This window comes from Sodiomyces alkalinus (assembly GCF_003711515.1).
Source record: "Sodiomyces alkalinus F11 unplaced genomic scaffold SODALscaffold_1, whole genome shotgun sequence".
Lineage (NCBI taxonomy): Eukaryota > Fungi > Ascomycota > Sordariomycetes > Glomerellales > Plectosphaerellaceae > Sodiomyces > Sodiomyces alkalinus.
Genome location: NW_021167079.1, coordinates 1782309 through 1796793, shown reverse-complemented (window position 1 = coordinate 1796793; position 14485 = coordinate 1782309). Strand labels below are relative to the sequence as shown.

At 43.6% G+C, this 14485-nt stretch overlaps 3 protein-coding genes across 3 annotated transcripts; 2 read left to right on the top strand and 1 right to left on the bottom strand.

The window, feature by feature from the left end:
* Nucleotides 1-6485: 6485 nt before the first annotated feature.
* SODALDRAFT_318957 (hypothetical protein) lies at nucleotides 6486-7112 on the top strand (the record flags this gene model as incomplete). The annotated part of the gene is made up of 2 exons (XM_028609416.1): nucleotides 6486-6629; nucleotides 6735-7112. The coding sequence occupies 2 exons, from the start codon at nucleotides 6486-6488 to the stop codon at nucleotides 7110-7112; spliced, it is 522 nt and encodes a 173-aa protein (XP_028470034.1).
* Nucleotides 7113-9520: 2408 nt separating this feature from the next.
* Nucleotides 9521-10259, top strand: SODALDRAFT_267438 (hypothetical protein; the record flags this gene model as incomplete). The annotated part of the gene is made up of 2 exons (XM_028607551.1): nucleotides 9521-9953; nucleotides 10006-10259. The coding sequence occupies 2 exons, from the start codon at nucleotides 9521-9523 to the stop codon at nucleotides 10257-10259; spliced, it is 687 nt and encodes a 228-aa protein (XP_028470033.1).
* Nucleotides 10260-10703: 444 nt separating this feature from the next.
* Nucleotides 10704-12983, bottom strand: SODALDRAFT_374580 (hypothetical protein; the record flags this gene model as incomplete). Its single annotated transcript, XM_028614684.1, has 5 exons — nucleotides 10704-11525; nucleotides 11570-12072; nucleotides 12120-12605; nucleotides 12669-12824; nucleotides 12868-12983. 5 exons carry the CDS (start codon nucleotides 12981-12983, stop codon nucleotides 11155-11157), a joined length of 1632 nt encoding a protein of 543 aa, XP_028470032.1. The 3' UTR covers nucleotides 10704-11154.
* Between the last annotated feature and the right edge of the window lie 1502 nt (nucleotides 12984-14485).

Sequence of the window (14485 nt, the reverse complement as noted above, 5' to 3'; positions counted from 1 at the left end):
GGTCGTATTCTCCCCCTAAAGCTAAGTGATTATATCGCGAATCTGCTAAAAGTCGTTACTTCCTTTAGTGGTAGTGGTAAGCGTCGCGGTGCTTATAGCGTTCGTGGTACGGTTATTATTCGATATATTAGAAGAGTGGTTACTAGCTACTTTATCGTCTTATTAAGGTTATTCTAGTCCTTCCTCTTCGTCGGAGGAACTGGATTCTTCAGACGATGATTCTTCTTCAGATAAAGTGACTTCTTCTTCCTTAGGCGAAGTAGCTTCTGCTTCGGGCGTACTGCTTATTAGCTATTAAGGTTAGCTTACCGAATAGGATCGATTAAAATATTACGACGGCTTCTGGTCCTTTATAGTATAGCGGATGATAGGGGACTAGTGTTGGGGTTTTAGTTTAAAATAAGAAGAGGATATTAACTAAAGAGCAGTAACTATTATTCGTAGTGTTTAGTCGTAGTTACGTCGTAAAGACTAGGCGTTTTCTTTATAAGGTAGAGTTAAGCGTAGACTAATAGTCTAGGTAAAGACTTAGATTAATCGATATCTTATTCTCTAGTAGAAGTAAGACCTAGGATACTTTAGTTTATATAGTAATAGCGCCTCCTTACCCGTAGTGATTATTCCTTGTGTGGTCGCTATGCCTAGGTGATTCTGTCGTGACCGATTACTTATTAGTCACTTCGTCGGAGTGATCGACCCCGGTCCGTCCCGGACGGTATACTAAGTACCTCCGTACCTAGTGACACGTAACTTGGCACGTGACTTCTCGAGTCACCCTATGCTGCCCCCCGTCTAGGGCCGTCCCGTGGGATATACGCTAGTATACCCATAGGGTTGGTCTATGTTCGGCGGCCGGCCGTAATAAGCGTACCCTATATATATTATAGCTTATACTATAATATTACTAGGGTACCCCGTAATATATACTAGTATTCGTAGTAGAATCTAGGCCGTATTATTTTAACTATAAGACTAATAAGTACTTTATAGTAAAAAGGGTATATTATTATTAGGCTAAGCTAAATTTAGTATATTTATAAGGCTTAGAATATTATATAATACGTCTACGGCGTATTATAGAAACCGCCCCTTATAGGGGTATACTATAAGAACCGCGTTCTACGGGGGTATACCGCGGATACTAGGTATAATAGGGGTATACTATAAGAACCGCGTTCCACGGAGGTATACCGCGGATACTAGGTATTATAGGGGTATACCGTAAGAACCGCGTTCTACGGGGGTATACGGCAGATACTAGGTATTATAAGGGTATACCGTAAAAACCGCGTTCTACGGGGGTATACGGCAGATACTAGGTATAATAGGGGTATACTTTAAGAACTGCGTTCCACGGAGGTATACCATAAAACCGATATATTATAAAGGTACTTAGTAGGAACTAGGTATTTATAGGCCACGGTAAGGAAGCTAGAGTATCTCCGGGGTTCTCTTATATATATATTAGTTTAGGGCTTCGCTACTTAGGTAGATAAAGATATCTTTATTATACCTTATTTACTATAGTAAAGGTTATCCTTTATATTCTAAGTTCTCTAGGTCTAATAATACTAGCTAATTAAAGATATACCTAGATAAGGTATATTAGTATTGAGGTATATCTTTAGCTAGCTAGTATTATTAGACCTAGGGATTCTAGGATTCAAGGGGTAGCCTTTACTATAGTAAATAAGGTATAATAAAGATATCTTTATCTACCTAAGTAGCGAAGCCCTAAACTAATATATCTATAGGGTAACCTAGGGGACATTTTAGTTTCCTTATTACGGCCTAGTAATACGTAGTTCTTACTAAGTACTTTTATAGTATATCGATTTTATAGTATACCCTTATAAACTAATATTCTTATTATATATACCCTTATAAAACCGGGTTTTTATGCTATACCCCTATAAAACACGGTTTTTATACGTCTATATAATATTTATAGTATACCGTATATGTATTATTAGCTATACTATTACTATAAAAGGACTATAACAGGATTATAAAAGGAATACTTATAAGATAATATATTATAATACCTATTATACCCTTTATATACCAAATTCGGCGACTAAATCCTATACCTTTATTAATAGGGTACGGCTATAGCTATACCCGGAAGGTAACGCCTAAAAGATCGCCCGTCTTAAGAATAAGGCCGCTGTATTCAAACGCTTTTTAGCTTATAGACTATTAGTATAGAGCTATATTATAATACTAAAAACAGAGTACTTACTATTATAATATAAAGATAGCTAGCGGCCTTTATTAATATATAGACTATATAGATATATATAAGGCGCTATTACTACTTTCTACTAGCTAGGGGGACTTATTAACTTATTAGACCTAACTACTCTAACGCCCTAGTAATACTATTATAGTATAAAAATAGCTTATAGTCTTATACGGATATCTACTATTAGTACACTAAAAGTATATAGTACTAGTACGTATAGTATTAGTATATACTTAGGCACTTACTATAGTATAAGTAACTACTTTATACTAGCCGGTATAATACTATCTTAATATTATTATAGTTAATATATAGTATATTATGGATTATACGTTATTTATGATAACGATTATTATTATTATTATTATTATTATTACTTCTACTATTATCCTACCTAATTAGCCTTATATTATTATAGCGCTCCTATAAACTATATACTAAAGAATTATATAAAGAAAAGAATAAAGGGGAATTAGAGTACTAAAAGATACTATTATTAGTATACTATAATAATAGTAAGCTTATAGAACCGTAAATAGGAATATAATATATAGATAATCTATAATAAGCTTTATAGTATTATAAAAAAGACGCAGGAATAATAAAACAATCTTATTAGTTATTAATTATTTTACGGTTATAGGCGGAGCCTTACTCTACTTACCTATTACCCGATATAGTAGGCACCTACCTCTTAATAGAGGTAGGATAGCCTACCTTACCTATCTTTTCTATTAATTAAACGGAAAGAATAATAAAGGCGACCCCTAAGGATATAAGGAGACCGAGTATAAAGTACCGTGGCTATTATATAGCGGAGATACTATAATACTCTTATAGCCTTTACTCCTTTATTAGTAATTAGCCTAGGCTAATCTAAACTATGATCTATTACCTTTTCTATTAGCTAATAGTCTAAAAGTATAATCTAGATATATAATAAGGATTAACCGGTATTATATTAGCCTTATAATAGTATTATTCTAATTAAGGAAAAGTATAAAGGTTTTCCCCGGGTTTTTTACTTTATAGCTACTTAAGAATACTATATAGCCTAAATAGGCTTTTATAGACTAGATAGAATAGCGGAGTAAGATAGATAATAATAATAATAATACTACCTATAAAAAGGTAAATAGCTTAAAAAGTATATATATATATATATAAGTATAAAATAAGGTTTATATATAAGTATACTAGTAGTATATATAAGTTTAAATATGAGCTTTTATAGGTTTATTTAGAGCTAAATCCATTTTAATATATAATATATAGTTTTACTATATATATAAGATATTTCTACCTAATAAGCTATTATTTAAACTTTTAATATATATATCTAAGATATTAAAAAGCTTTAATATAAAGATTAAAACTCTTTAATATAACTATTAAAATACTTTGGTATTATAAATTAAACTACTTAATATAGAAGTTAGAATTATTTAACTAAAGTATTATAATAAGTTATCTTAAAGCGTATAGTTATTTTAAAGAGGTATTATTATACTATTATATATATTATATTATATTTATGTATACTTTAAAAAATTAATACACTATTACTATTATATAGGATAAGTTTAGTATATTTAAGTATACTACTAACTATATATTACTTTATACTATTAAGTTATATAGGCACTTTATAATTATATATTATTTTTACAATTTTAATTTATAATATAATATTCATTTCCTCGTGGCTTTTATTATTTAAAAATAAAAGTAAACCTTACTTATTTATAAGGTTATTATTCCGACTCCTCTAAAGTAGGAGTACGGCCCCGTGGCTAGGAGATAGACCGGCTAGCCTCTAACTAAACACGAAGGCTACGCGCCTTCCTCTCCGCGGCGCCTAAGCCGCTCTCAGGATAGCGAAAGCTTACCTAAACTAAGTATCTATTATCCCTCTAGTAAGGGGGGTAAGTCTCCCTATACTAGAGACGATAAAAACCATAGAGCTAACCCAGAGTATATCTAGCTACCTCTTTTATTTTATTGTAGTTATACTATTATAATATTAGTAGAGGATATATATAGAGAAAGCAGGTAATATATATACTACCGTCGCCCTTTATAGGGGCGTATAGGAGTATACTAGTATAACGATAAGCTATACTCTTAGTATCTAAAGAGTAACTTCTTTATTATAGATAAGAGCGTATAGGCGTCGGTAAAATCCTAGTATTAGTATTAGTATAACTACTAATATATTAAGCTATTACACGGATCTAATATACGTGTAGCCTCCTAGTTATTAGCCGAACATAATATACCCTTTACCGCCGCCGCCGATATTAGTGCGTAAGACTATTTAAGATACTTCTTAAGCGAGCTTATAGTGGAGTAGGTAATCGTCTATTTTATTATTAGAAACTATTTAATTATCTTAGAGAACTATAGGGGAATATTTATAATATAGCATAAGCGACTATCCTTAACCTCGTAACGATAGTAGATCTCTCCTGCCGTCACCTTTACTTAACTCTCCTAGATACTATTAGAATTAATCCTAAATCGATCCTGAATTAAATCTAAATAGTAACTTATATCGTTCGTCTTATAGCCTAGGAGTCCTGCGCGACGACCTTACTTATTATTAAGATACCACTAACATTTAGCGGTTTAGGAGTATTTTTTCGCTATAGCGAAAAATATAAGTAATCGAGATAATAAACTAAAGAGTAATTGATGATAAAAAGTGATAGGTATATATAAAGTTAATAAGGTTATGATTATAGATTTATTTATTACTATAAAGTGTAAACTAAAGAACATAATTATAATCTAGCGTTATTATAATTAAGTTACGGAAGCGATTTAGATTTATTTAGGCAGTGATTATTATTACTAGGCTCTTAGCCCGATATATCACGTGATCTGGCTATTATATCCGGAAAACTACCGGAATAGGTCCTGAAACGGTCCTGAAATAATCCAGTTTTAATTCCTTATAGTTATTATTATAGTAGCGATTTAATTTCCCTTCGCTATTATTCCCGCTAACCTTACCCGACTATTAGTATAGGCTTAGCGATTAATAGTCGGGCGAGAAGTAAAGGCTATAGTAATAGTTAGGTTAGATCAGATCTACGCTAATAGGGGGGCAATAGTTAGGTTAGCAGGGGGGGTAATAGTTAGTTGAGCTGTAACCTTAAAGATGGGGGATCTGTTGAATAGACCGTAGTTTTACGGTTACGTAACGGGCACGGATTTGACCGAAGGATTATAACCTCGGTAATCCGGGCGGATACCTGCAGAATCTTTACTATAGAGATTACGGTCTGAGCAGTTCCCCGATAGTCCTGCCTTGTTAGAATTTAAATATAATAATCTTAATTAATTTTTAATCCTATTTTGAATATTCCAGTTATGCTGTATCTAATAATTAAGAGTCTTACTTACTAAGTAACGATATACTCTTTTACCTACCCTACTACTATTAGGAGCTATACTAGCCGAACTAGTATAGTAAACCAAGAACTCTTTATAATCCGACTAAAAGAACTATTTTAATAACCTACCTTCGGCAAGATAAATAAAACTAACCCTATAGTCTATCACACCTATAACGACTAGGAGCTTTAGCGCCGCCGCTATAAATTAGTAGCTTAATTTACCCTTTAATTTTGACCCCATTTTTGACGGTTCCAGTTACGCTGTATCTGACAGTGGCCTGTGCTTCCCGCCTCCGCTTCCATTCCCCTTCTCGAATGTCAACAACTGAACCCTCGTATGGAATGCGGACGTACGTAATTACTTCGTACATCCCACGCCCGTGCCTTTTCCCCATTCCAAAAAAAAACCCCAAGTCCTCTCTCTAGTCGCCGTCATCCTCCAAACCTTCCCCCAGCCGCAAAACAAGCGAACGGCGAACACCGACGACACAACCACATTAACGGGACATGAATCATCTTTAAAGCATCAGCCTTCTGTTTGTTTGCGAATGTGTCACCGGCGTGAACACGCGCGGTAGGGCTGCTCGCCCACCTCCACGACGACTTGAATGCCGTGGTCCCTCTCACGACTTTCGTAACACCACACCTGGCATCAGTATCCAGTGTCCGGTTTCATCGACTCCCTCCCATCTTCATCATCATCGTCATCGCGGCTTTACGATACAACTCTAACGTGTATTCCCATCCCCTCACCGACCTGTGTTGGATTTTGGTGAGAGAATTTTTGGATCCCCCACAGCCGACCTCCTGGACACTCGGTTCCCCGATACAGTTCCATCATGGCTCGTCCCAGGTTACCGTTGTTATACGGCGTGTTCCAATTCTGCTGTCGCCTGGTCCTCGTCGTCATCGAAGTCTGCGCCCTCGCATCCCTCATCACTCTTTCCCGCTATGGGGAGAGCCTGCCTATAGGCTATGTAGCCGTACGTCCGCCGGCCGGCCCCCGTCCCGCTTCTGTTTCCTTTTCCATCACGGCACCGCTCGATCTGCATTATAGATTTCGTTCAAAAATTGACCATTCGTGCCAGGTTCTCTTCGGTATCCTCTTCTCCATGGCCGAAATGGTCACCCTCGCCAACTCGACGCACCAAATCCCCCGTTTCCGCACCGGCATCCTCGTGATACTGGACCTCGTGCTCTGCGCCCTCGGCATGGTCTCCTTCTTCTACTTCATGATCAGCTGCCGCTGGCGCCCCGAGCAAGGCGCCGGCTGGCCCCGACACGACCCGTACCGCGACGAAAAAACCGTTTGGGCGCCCTGGTACGCCTGGCTCCAGCTCGCCGCTGCGCTCCTCCACTTCGTCTACATGATGATGCACTGCGTCGATGCGTGCCGTCAGTCGTCCCGGGATCGGAGGAGACACGAGAGGCGGCGGCATACGCATCGGGTGCAATGGGGTTATTGAGGCGTCGCTGCCTATCTCGGGGGAGCGGAATATGCTGCGGTTATATTAAGGGGATTTAAATGGGAGTTTCGTTGGATGTTTCTGCGGTCGTTTCCCAGGACAGAAGGTGGGCGGCGTGGCGCACGGAGTTTCTGATCCCCGGGGGTTTTTTGTCTTTTCTTTTTTTCTTCTTCTTTTGGCGCTGTTTTCGTTTCGCCATAAATCACTGAAGATATCATCATGGACAGGAACGTGACATAACGATAGAAAAGGAATGGGAAAGTGCAGGGTGGACTGGTAGTCCTTGTCTGCATCCATACCGACCAGCGAGTTCTCAACGATATTTGGACACTGCACGGGCGCCAGAGTCGGTTTATGTGTCTTTACAAGCCGTAAAGTCGCCTAGGAAACTTGCTTTGACAGCAAACGTTATTATATTTTGGTTGTATGGGGAAACGAAGAAGCAGAGGAATATTCCATCTCACCAGCCTCGGAGCGATTTGTCATTAGCCTCAGGTGGCTCCCGGGTGGTATCGCGCTGGCGTCAGGTACGGGCACTACGTGTACTAGAATGGCTTTAGCCTGTGCGGGCGTGCCGTACTCCGTACACTACCTTACCTTCCAATCTACGGAGTAGGGTGGTACAAGTAATTACACCACCGCCTTCCAGAACACGACGTTGGTGAGGCTTATTGGATATTTAGATATGGTAGATTGTGTATCGCAATCGGGAACATGTGAAGAGAAAACCACCCCCAAGGAGCGAAAAGTCTCAAGAAAAAGAGAGGTCGGGCGCATAGACCTCTATATCATGGGCGGAAAGTGGTAGCATGTCACCCGATGTCCCGGGATACGATCCAGTCAATTAAGCTCACGGACATTGCGACGGTCCCGAGACCCTGAACCCTTCCGATATGACGGAAAGCTTCCGTTAACATAGATCCGTAAGGATCATTGGCGGCAGATCGGCCGCTGTCGTGATCTGATCTAGGGGGGAACTTAAATTATGTTCGATGGAAATCGTACGAGGCACGCGGGTTGGTTTGAGGGCAGCGGAGCCTCTTCATAGAAGACGGCCGGCACCGGCATCGGTCTACACCTGAATGCGGAGCGTTGATACGGAATAGTGACCGTTCCGGTTCAATACCTTGCAGGACCGGTCCGTGAACAATGATCGGGTCGATCAGTGCGTATTTAACTTGCAGCCCTTAATATATCACGCAGTATTAGTTCGCGAGTCATGGATATTTCCTCTATAAGGTACTTACCTGTATCGCTGGGGACTAAGGCGACGGGAAGATATAGCGTCGCAATCGGGAGAGCTAAAGTCGAGTCTCTTAATGATCATGAGCCGTGCTACGTCAATCAACTGGAAAGGGCCAAAAGGGGAACAAAGGATGTTAGATTCCCGCCGTCATCCCGCCGAGACAATCCGAGTTCTCCGTTCACTACCTAGGTGCCATTGACGGTCTGTCTTGTTGTGACCTTGGGGATGATATCATTCGGTGGTAGGTACCTACACGCGTAGAATGGGGTGGAAGGGCCTGTTCAGCCCCGGAAGAATCAACATATTATCCGGCAGTCGATTGAGACCACGAGGGCAGTGGCAGCAGCGCGTGTCCGCTGCAACCAGACCGCCAAGATCTATTATTTAAAGACTCAGATTCACTGTGCGGAAGCCATCACTTTTCTTGGTATTCTCTCGAGGAACGAGTAGGTATATAAGGCGTGCAGCAGGTTGTATGACCAACTGGGGGCAACCCATTGCGACTGAAATGTTTCTTCCTGCAAAGCCACCGATAAGGCGAGCGCACGGGCCACAAGCGCATGTGTGGCGCTTGTGGCCCGTGCACCCAGGCTGACCTTGACCATTCGACGGCAAATGAGTCCCTACCTTATTGAGAACGATGTTGGTTTGCAGGTTCGGCAAAAGATCAGGAAGTGTTGGGTTCAAGGACGGAGGAACGAAGGAACTAGAGCTGGGTCCATTTTTCCTTGGACATTATTACATCATCAGGCGGCTGATACACCAAGGTGAGGACGGGAATTCTGGCAAGCTTCCTGTCGCACGTCAAAATAGCACTTATATGATTAACTTGATGGAGCAGAAATCCCGTGTGTGTGTATTATGTTAAGTTATATCTATAGGAGTCTCTTATGCCCTTAATTTGGGTGGTGAAGACTCTATTATAGGTACTATATCATTTAGATCATATCCAGTCTTCTCCGGTATCCGCCCCTATTATATCCTAATACCCGAGGTCCCCGAGATCTAAAGCCCTTAGTTAGGTATAGATCCCGTAAGGACTATATCGTGGTCTATATACCTATACGGGTGCCCTTAGTTAAGGTGGGTTCGTGCTTCGTTTCAAAGACCGGAAACTTTCTTTCCTCTGCCAAACCCTGAATTCTCACAATAGCTTACGAGGATGTCTTTCGTACTATCCGATGTTGATATTTCTAATGCCGAGAGTCTCTCACGGTATGTTGAGGTTCCCGCAATATGGAATACACCCCTGTTCCGGGTAATGTTTCCTTCCGCAGAGAACATGCACGAAACCGAAAGGGATGAAGTGGTCCGCTGGTACGCCGATATGTTAAGAGATGCGCCGAAAAATCGAGCAGAAACCTTTCTCCAGGCTTTTATTGATGGAATCCCTGTTGGGCTCTGTGCCTGGACTACTATCGAACGACGTCGAGAGATGGAGAGCGCTGGGCAGCTTTCCAAAGATCCCTCCCGACGAAGTGCGAATACGAAAAACTGGCTTCCATTGACTCTGGATGTGGATGGCTGGCTTTCTCTGTCAAAAGAATTGAAGATGGAGCGTGAGCGGATCCTAAAGGATCTTGATAATATTTGCCGTATGTTGACTCTACTGAACGATCGAGTGGCGTGCTGATATATGAATTCTAGGCTTGACTATCATGTCGGTGAATCCGGACCATCAGCGGCGAGGGATTGGCTCGGCGTTCATGCAGCGGATTTGTGGAGAGATAAACTTGCATGGACGGCACGCATTTGTGCTGGCAGCACCTGAAGGTGTCCCACTGTATGCCAAGTTTGGCTTCAAAGTCATCGGCCATGTCGACTCTCCCCATGGCATGATCTCAAGCATGTTTCGGCCATCCCGCAATCGCACAACGTCATCGACGGCGCCCATCCGTTAGCGAAGCGACGAGGAGTCTCCTCCATCGATGTCTATCCCAAGATGCAGAGACCCGGCGAGCTCAATTTGTTACACAGTCTGAAAAGCAAGGGCAGCAGCTCACGGCCAGTTCATCAAGACCTATCCGCATCCGATAATGCTGACCCCGACCCAGCTACAGAGCGAAACTCCTCCGTCAGGGCGCGATTGGATTTTCGGGGACACTCTGTCATCTAACGGCAGCGGAGAATCGGGCGTTTCCAGCGGCCCTGTTCGCACCGACCCCGGCGCGGCGACAGCACCCCGGAGTTTTAACTGCCCCTCCGATTCGGAACCTGGTGGGGTGGGCAGTGTGATCAGTAAGTTTACCGAGCCACGCGACGAGAACGGGTCATTCCTAGCGCCGGCTGCTCGGTCTCACCTACAGTTGCTTGGCACAGGGCGCAGGGGCACTTTGTCGTCTGATGTCGGTCCTGGCGTTTGCGACGGTAGTGCAGAATTAGGAATGGACGACTTTGGTGAATGGGCCGAATATTACAATGCTGCCTGCGACGAGGAGAGAACAGAGGACCAGCCCACTCAGAAATTTGCGCCGGTGACGCCACAGCATGCAGAGCCTTGGGCGTCTTTTCCACACCAAGACGGTGAAGGGGTCATTCACAATCAAGCCATAAAGTAGATAATTCCAGGACGTTTGATATCTCTCTTTTCACAAACTTTTTCATTTGGGTTAAATAGGCAGCGCGGGGCCAATGTCTTGAGGAACGAAAGGTTCTTTGCAAATTGATCGATTGGGACGTTACGTGTGGACTGGGCTTTAGCCCTTATTCGGGTGTACTAGCATATGAAGCGAGCGAGCGACCGAGACAACTCACAGCCTTCAACACCTAGCATAAAGCCTGCTTGAGAACGAGACTCTACCATGGCTGATTCCAAACCCCCATGGGATGGTTCATCTCAAACCAACTTTCGCGGGGTGACGGCGAGCGGCGTATCTTTACCATCATCTTCTGTCGTTCCGCCTTCTCCTTCTCCCGATCGCGCCAGATGCCGACGAACTCGAACACTTCCGGAGCAGTGGGCGGGGGAGCTGTAGAGCTTGCACCGTAAGGCTTCATGAACACCATTTCCCGAGAGACCCTCAGCTTCAGGTAACCGTTGCCGATGAACATAAACGACAGCTCATACTTGCCATCGCAGCTCTTCACCTTGACAACCCTCCGGCTCGCGCGGTTCGGAGGGCGGAACGGCCCAAAGCTGCAGTTGGCATTCGCATCGAGATACACGTCTCCACCATGTCAGTCTCGCCGCCGGGCTTCTGTTTGGTCAGACGGGGATTATCTGTGCCGTCGTCCGTGCCGTCGAGGTTGTAAAAGTCAACCCGTTTGGTCGCATAGAAATCGGAGTAGAAATGGTTGATATGATTGCTGCAGAACAGCCTAAACCCCTGGCCCCCAAGTGATTCGATAGGGATAGTCTTGTGTTCCTTCTCGGCCTTCCTGAAAGATCCGTATGCGGCACGAACCTCCTCTTCCTTAGTCCTCTCAATTTGTTGTTCTGGGTCTTTCTCCTTCCGCTCCCGCAGCTTCTCCCACTTCCTTTCCTCGCGCTCTTCTTTCAGCTCGTAGTAGTCGTCGGCGTCAGATCCGTCGTACGATCTCTCCGACTCGTCGTCCATATCATCGCCGTCCTCAAACTGGCAGTCGCACTCGGGGTCCCTGCCGCGGCACTCGCAGTCCTCCCCCTCCTCCTCCTTGAGCTGCTCGGCATCGTCTCTCTGTTCGTTGTCCTCTTCCAGCTCTGAAAGATCCTCATCAAAGTCGTAGCATTCCATTCTCTGTCGTCGTTAAATCTGCCAGCCTGGACTCGATAACACCATGACGGGAGAATGCGGCTGTCTCTCTGTGCGCGAGACTTTTCAACGCGCGAGGGCCCTGCCCGTAGAGGATCGGCCTGCTTCGCAAGCTTGCCCATCGTCGTTGATGGCCAGAGCTGCTTCCTGTTCGGTTGTGCCTTGAGGAACGAAAGGTTCTTCCTTCCGCGCCATCCTTCGTAAACTCGGCCCGCCAAACGGTCCGTGCGAGATACCTGCCCCACAATCTCCACCACGATCTCTGCGCCATTTTTCTTTTTGGTGAGCCACCGCGCGCGCCACGGCAATATGCAGCCCCACTCAGCCGGCCCAGCTTTGCAATCGCAAGGGTCTATAAAATATTCAAAAGCCAACGGGTCGAGGACGACCTCGCGATCGACTGCTCTACTGTGCGGCTCCAGGCGGTGCCACCGTGGAAGGTCTTTCGCAACGAAGGGTGCTTCGGAGACGGTTTCGAGGACATTATAGAAGACGGAGGAGATGAAATACCCTGGTCTGATAGTGATATTTACCGCAAAGTGCGTTTTAAACTACAAGAAAACGGGTGACGGGACATACATCACAGGCACCGCATCTCCCAAGAGCGGGTTTGGGACGCGATGGAACACGACATTCGGCGGCGATACGCAGATGTGTGGTACTTGTGCTGCGGGGGTGAGGGCTGGAATACGTTTATGCGCGCTTCCTTGTGTTCCGTTATTGGCTTCAAATTCTCTTTCTGCGTCTGCTTACCGACTTCCTGTAAGAAGCTCGTTACCTTTGAGGCTGATTCGTGACAACAGGCACCCACGCCGTATAAAGCCGAGTGTTGTCGCGATCGAGAAGAACGTTGAAATGTTCGTCGGCTGTGTGACGAGGCCTATGGCATTTCATGGTGGCCGATGACTTGCTCTCCCTGCTGGGCTATCGACAGCCGCTGCCGAACCGTGTCTATTCAGAATTAAGGAAAATCTCCGGGTTAACGCGGCTCGGCGCATTCCGCCAATGACGTCATGGCTCCGCTGTCGACTCGGGAGTTTAAAGGGAAAACTCTGAAGTTGCCCTCTATCGTTAAGAGGTATCGTATCAGTACTTCATAGTATTACTTTACTGACCGTCTGCGGAACCCTATTTTTACTAAGACAATTACGGAGATAATACTCTGTACTCACCTATAACGTATTAACGTACGGAGTCAAATGAAATTTCCGTTTATTATTTTTGTTTTTGTTTTAATTTTTTTTTTTTTTTTTATATATACTTTTCTTCTGCCTTTTCTCTTCCGCCGGGGCCCCGATATGGCATGCCGGGACGGGGTGGCTTGTTTAGCCAAGACGCCACACCACTGGTTAGTCTACGTTGTACGTTGTACATAGGACCGCCCCCACTGTGATGGGGAACTGTTGAATTGACGGGAGTATGCTTACAGGGAGCGTTGATTCAGGAAATGTATGATTGTATTATCTATAAAAGAGAAAGAAAAAGGGGGCGGGTATATATGTCCTAAATATATCTACTACCTTCTAAGCGAGGATAGTAGGGCACTTCTAACTAATAGGAGAGTATTATACCGTGGCTTACGTGATAGAATATAATATACCCTTTAATTATTACGCCGTGATTAGCGGAACGATTACTTAGCCTAACCTTAACCTAGCCTTATTTTTAACCTTAAAACAGTCTTAAAGGGCTATATAATACCCTTAATATCGAGTTAAAAGGCAGGAATAAAAGCTATAAAATAATAATATTATTATTATTTATTACGCTATTCTCGCTTAGCTAAGCTAGGCTAGCCACCTAGGTAATAGTCCTTCTCTAATTCTCGAGGGAAAACCGTTAATAGATAAAAACCCTTACGCTCTTATTGTATAGGTAGTTCTATCGTGTATAGCCGCTACGGTATCGCTCTGCGGCCCCGTTTTTATCGCTATTCGAAAACCGGATCTTACCTCCGGGCTAATAGCTAATAGGGGTCGGCTAGTTAGTTTAGTAGGTGCTATATCGGTCGCACGCGCCCTCGGTACGCTATCGCCACGGTCCCTTACCGCCGTCCTTTCCTTTATTCCGGATCCAGCGAGGTTATTCTTCCCTCGCCGCGGTACCTTTTATACCCTCCCTCCCTTCTATAGGGGGGGGGGGGTACGCCTACCCCCCCTTACTCCTTCCTTTATTTATTATTTATTCTAAAACCTTCTTTATATACCTGCTATTTATAGTAGCCCTTATTTAGTTATATGCCTCCCTTACTCGCGCTGCGTAAGCTCTCCGGGGTAAGCGTTATAGTATAGGCCGGGCGTGGCTACCGTTCCCTAGAAGGCGTGGTGACTCGTAGGGCTAATCTGCCGCTCCCTTTTCTTATAACCCTCCCTCTTTTCCTCTCTTTTCCTCCTTTC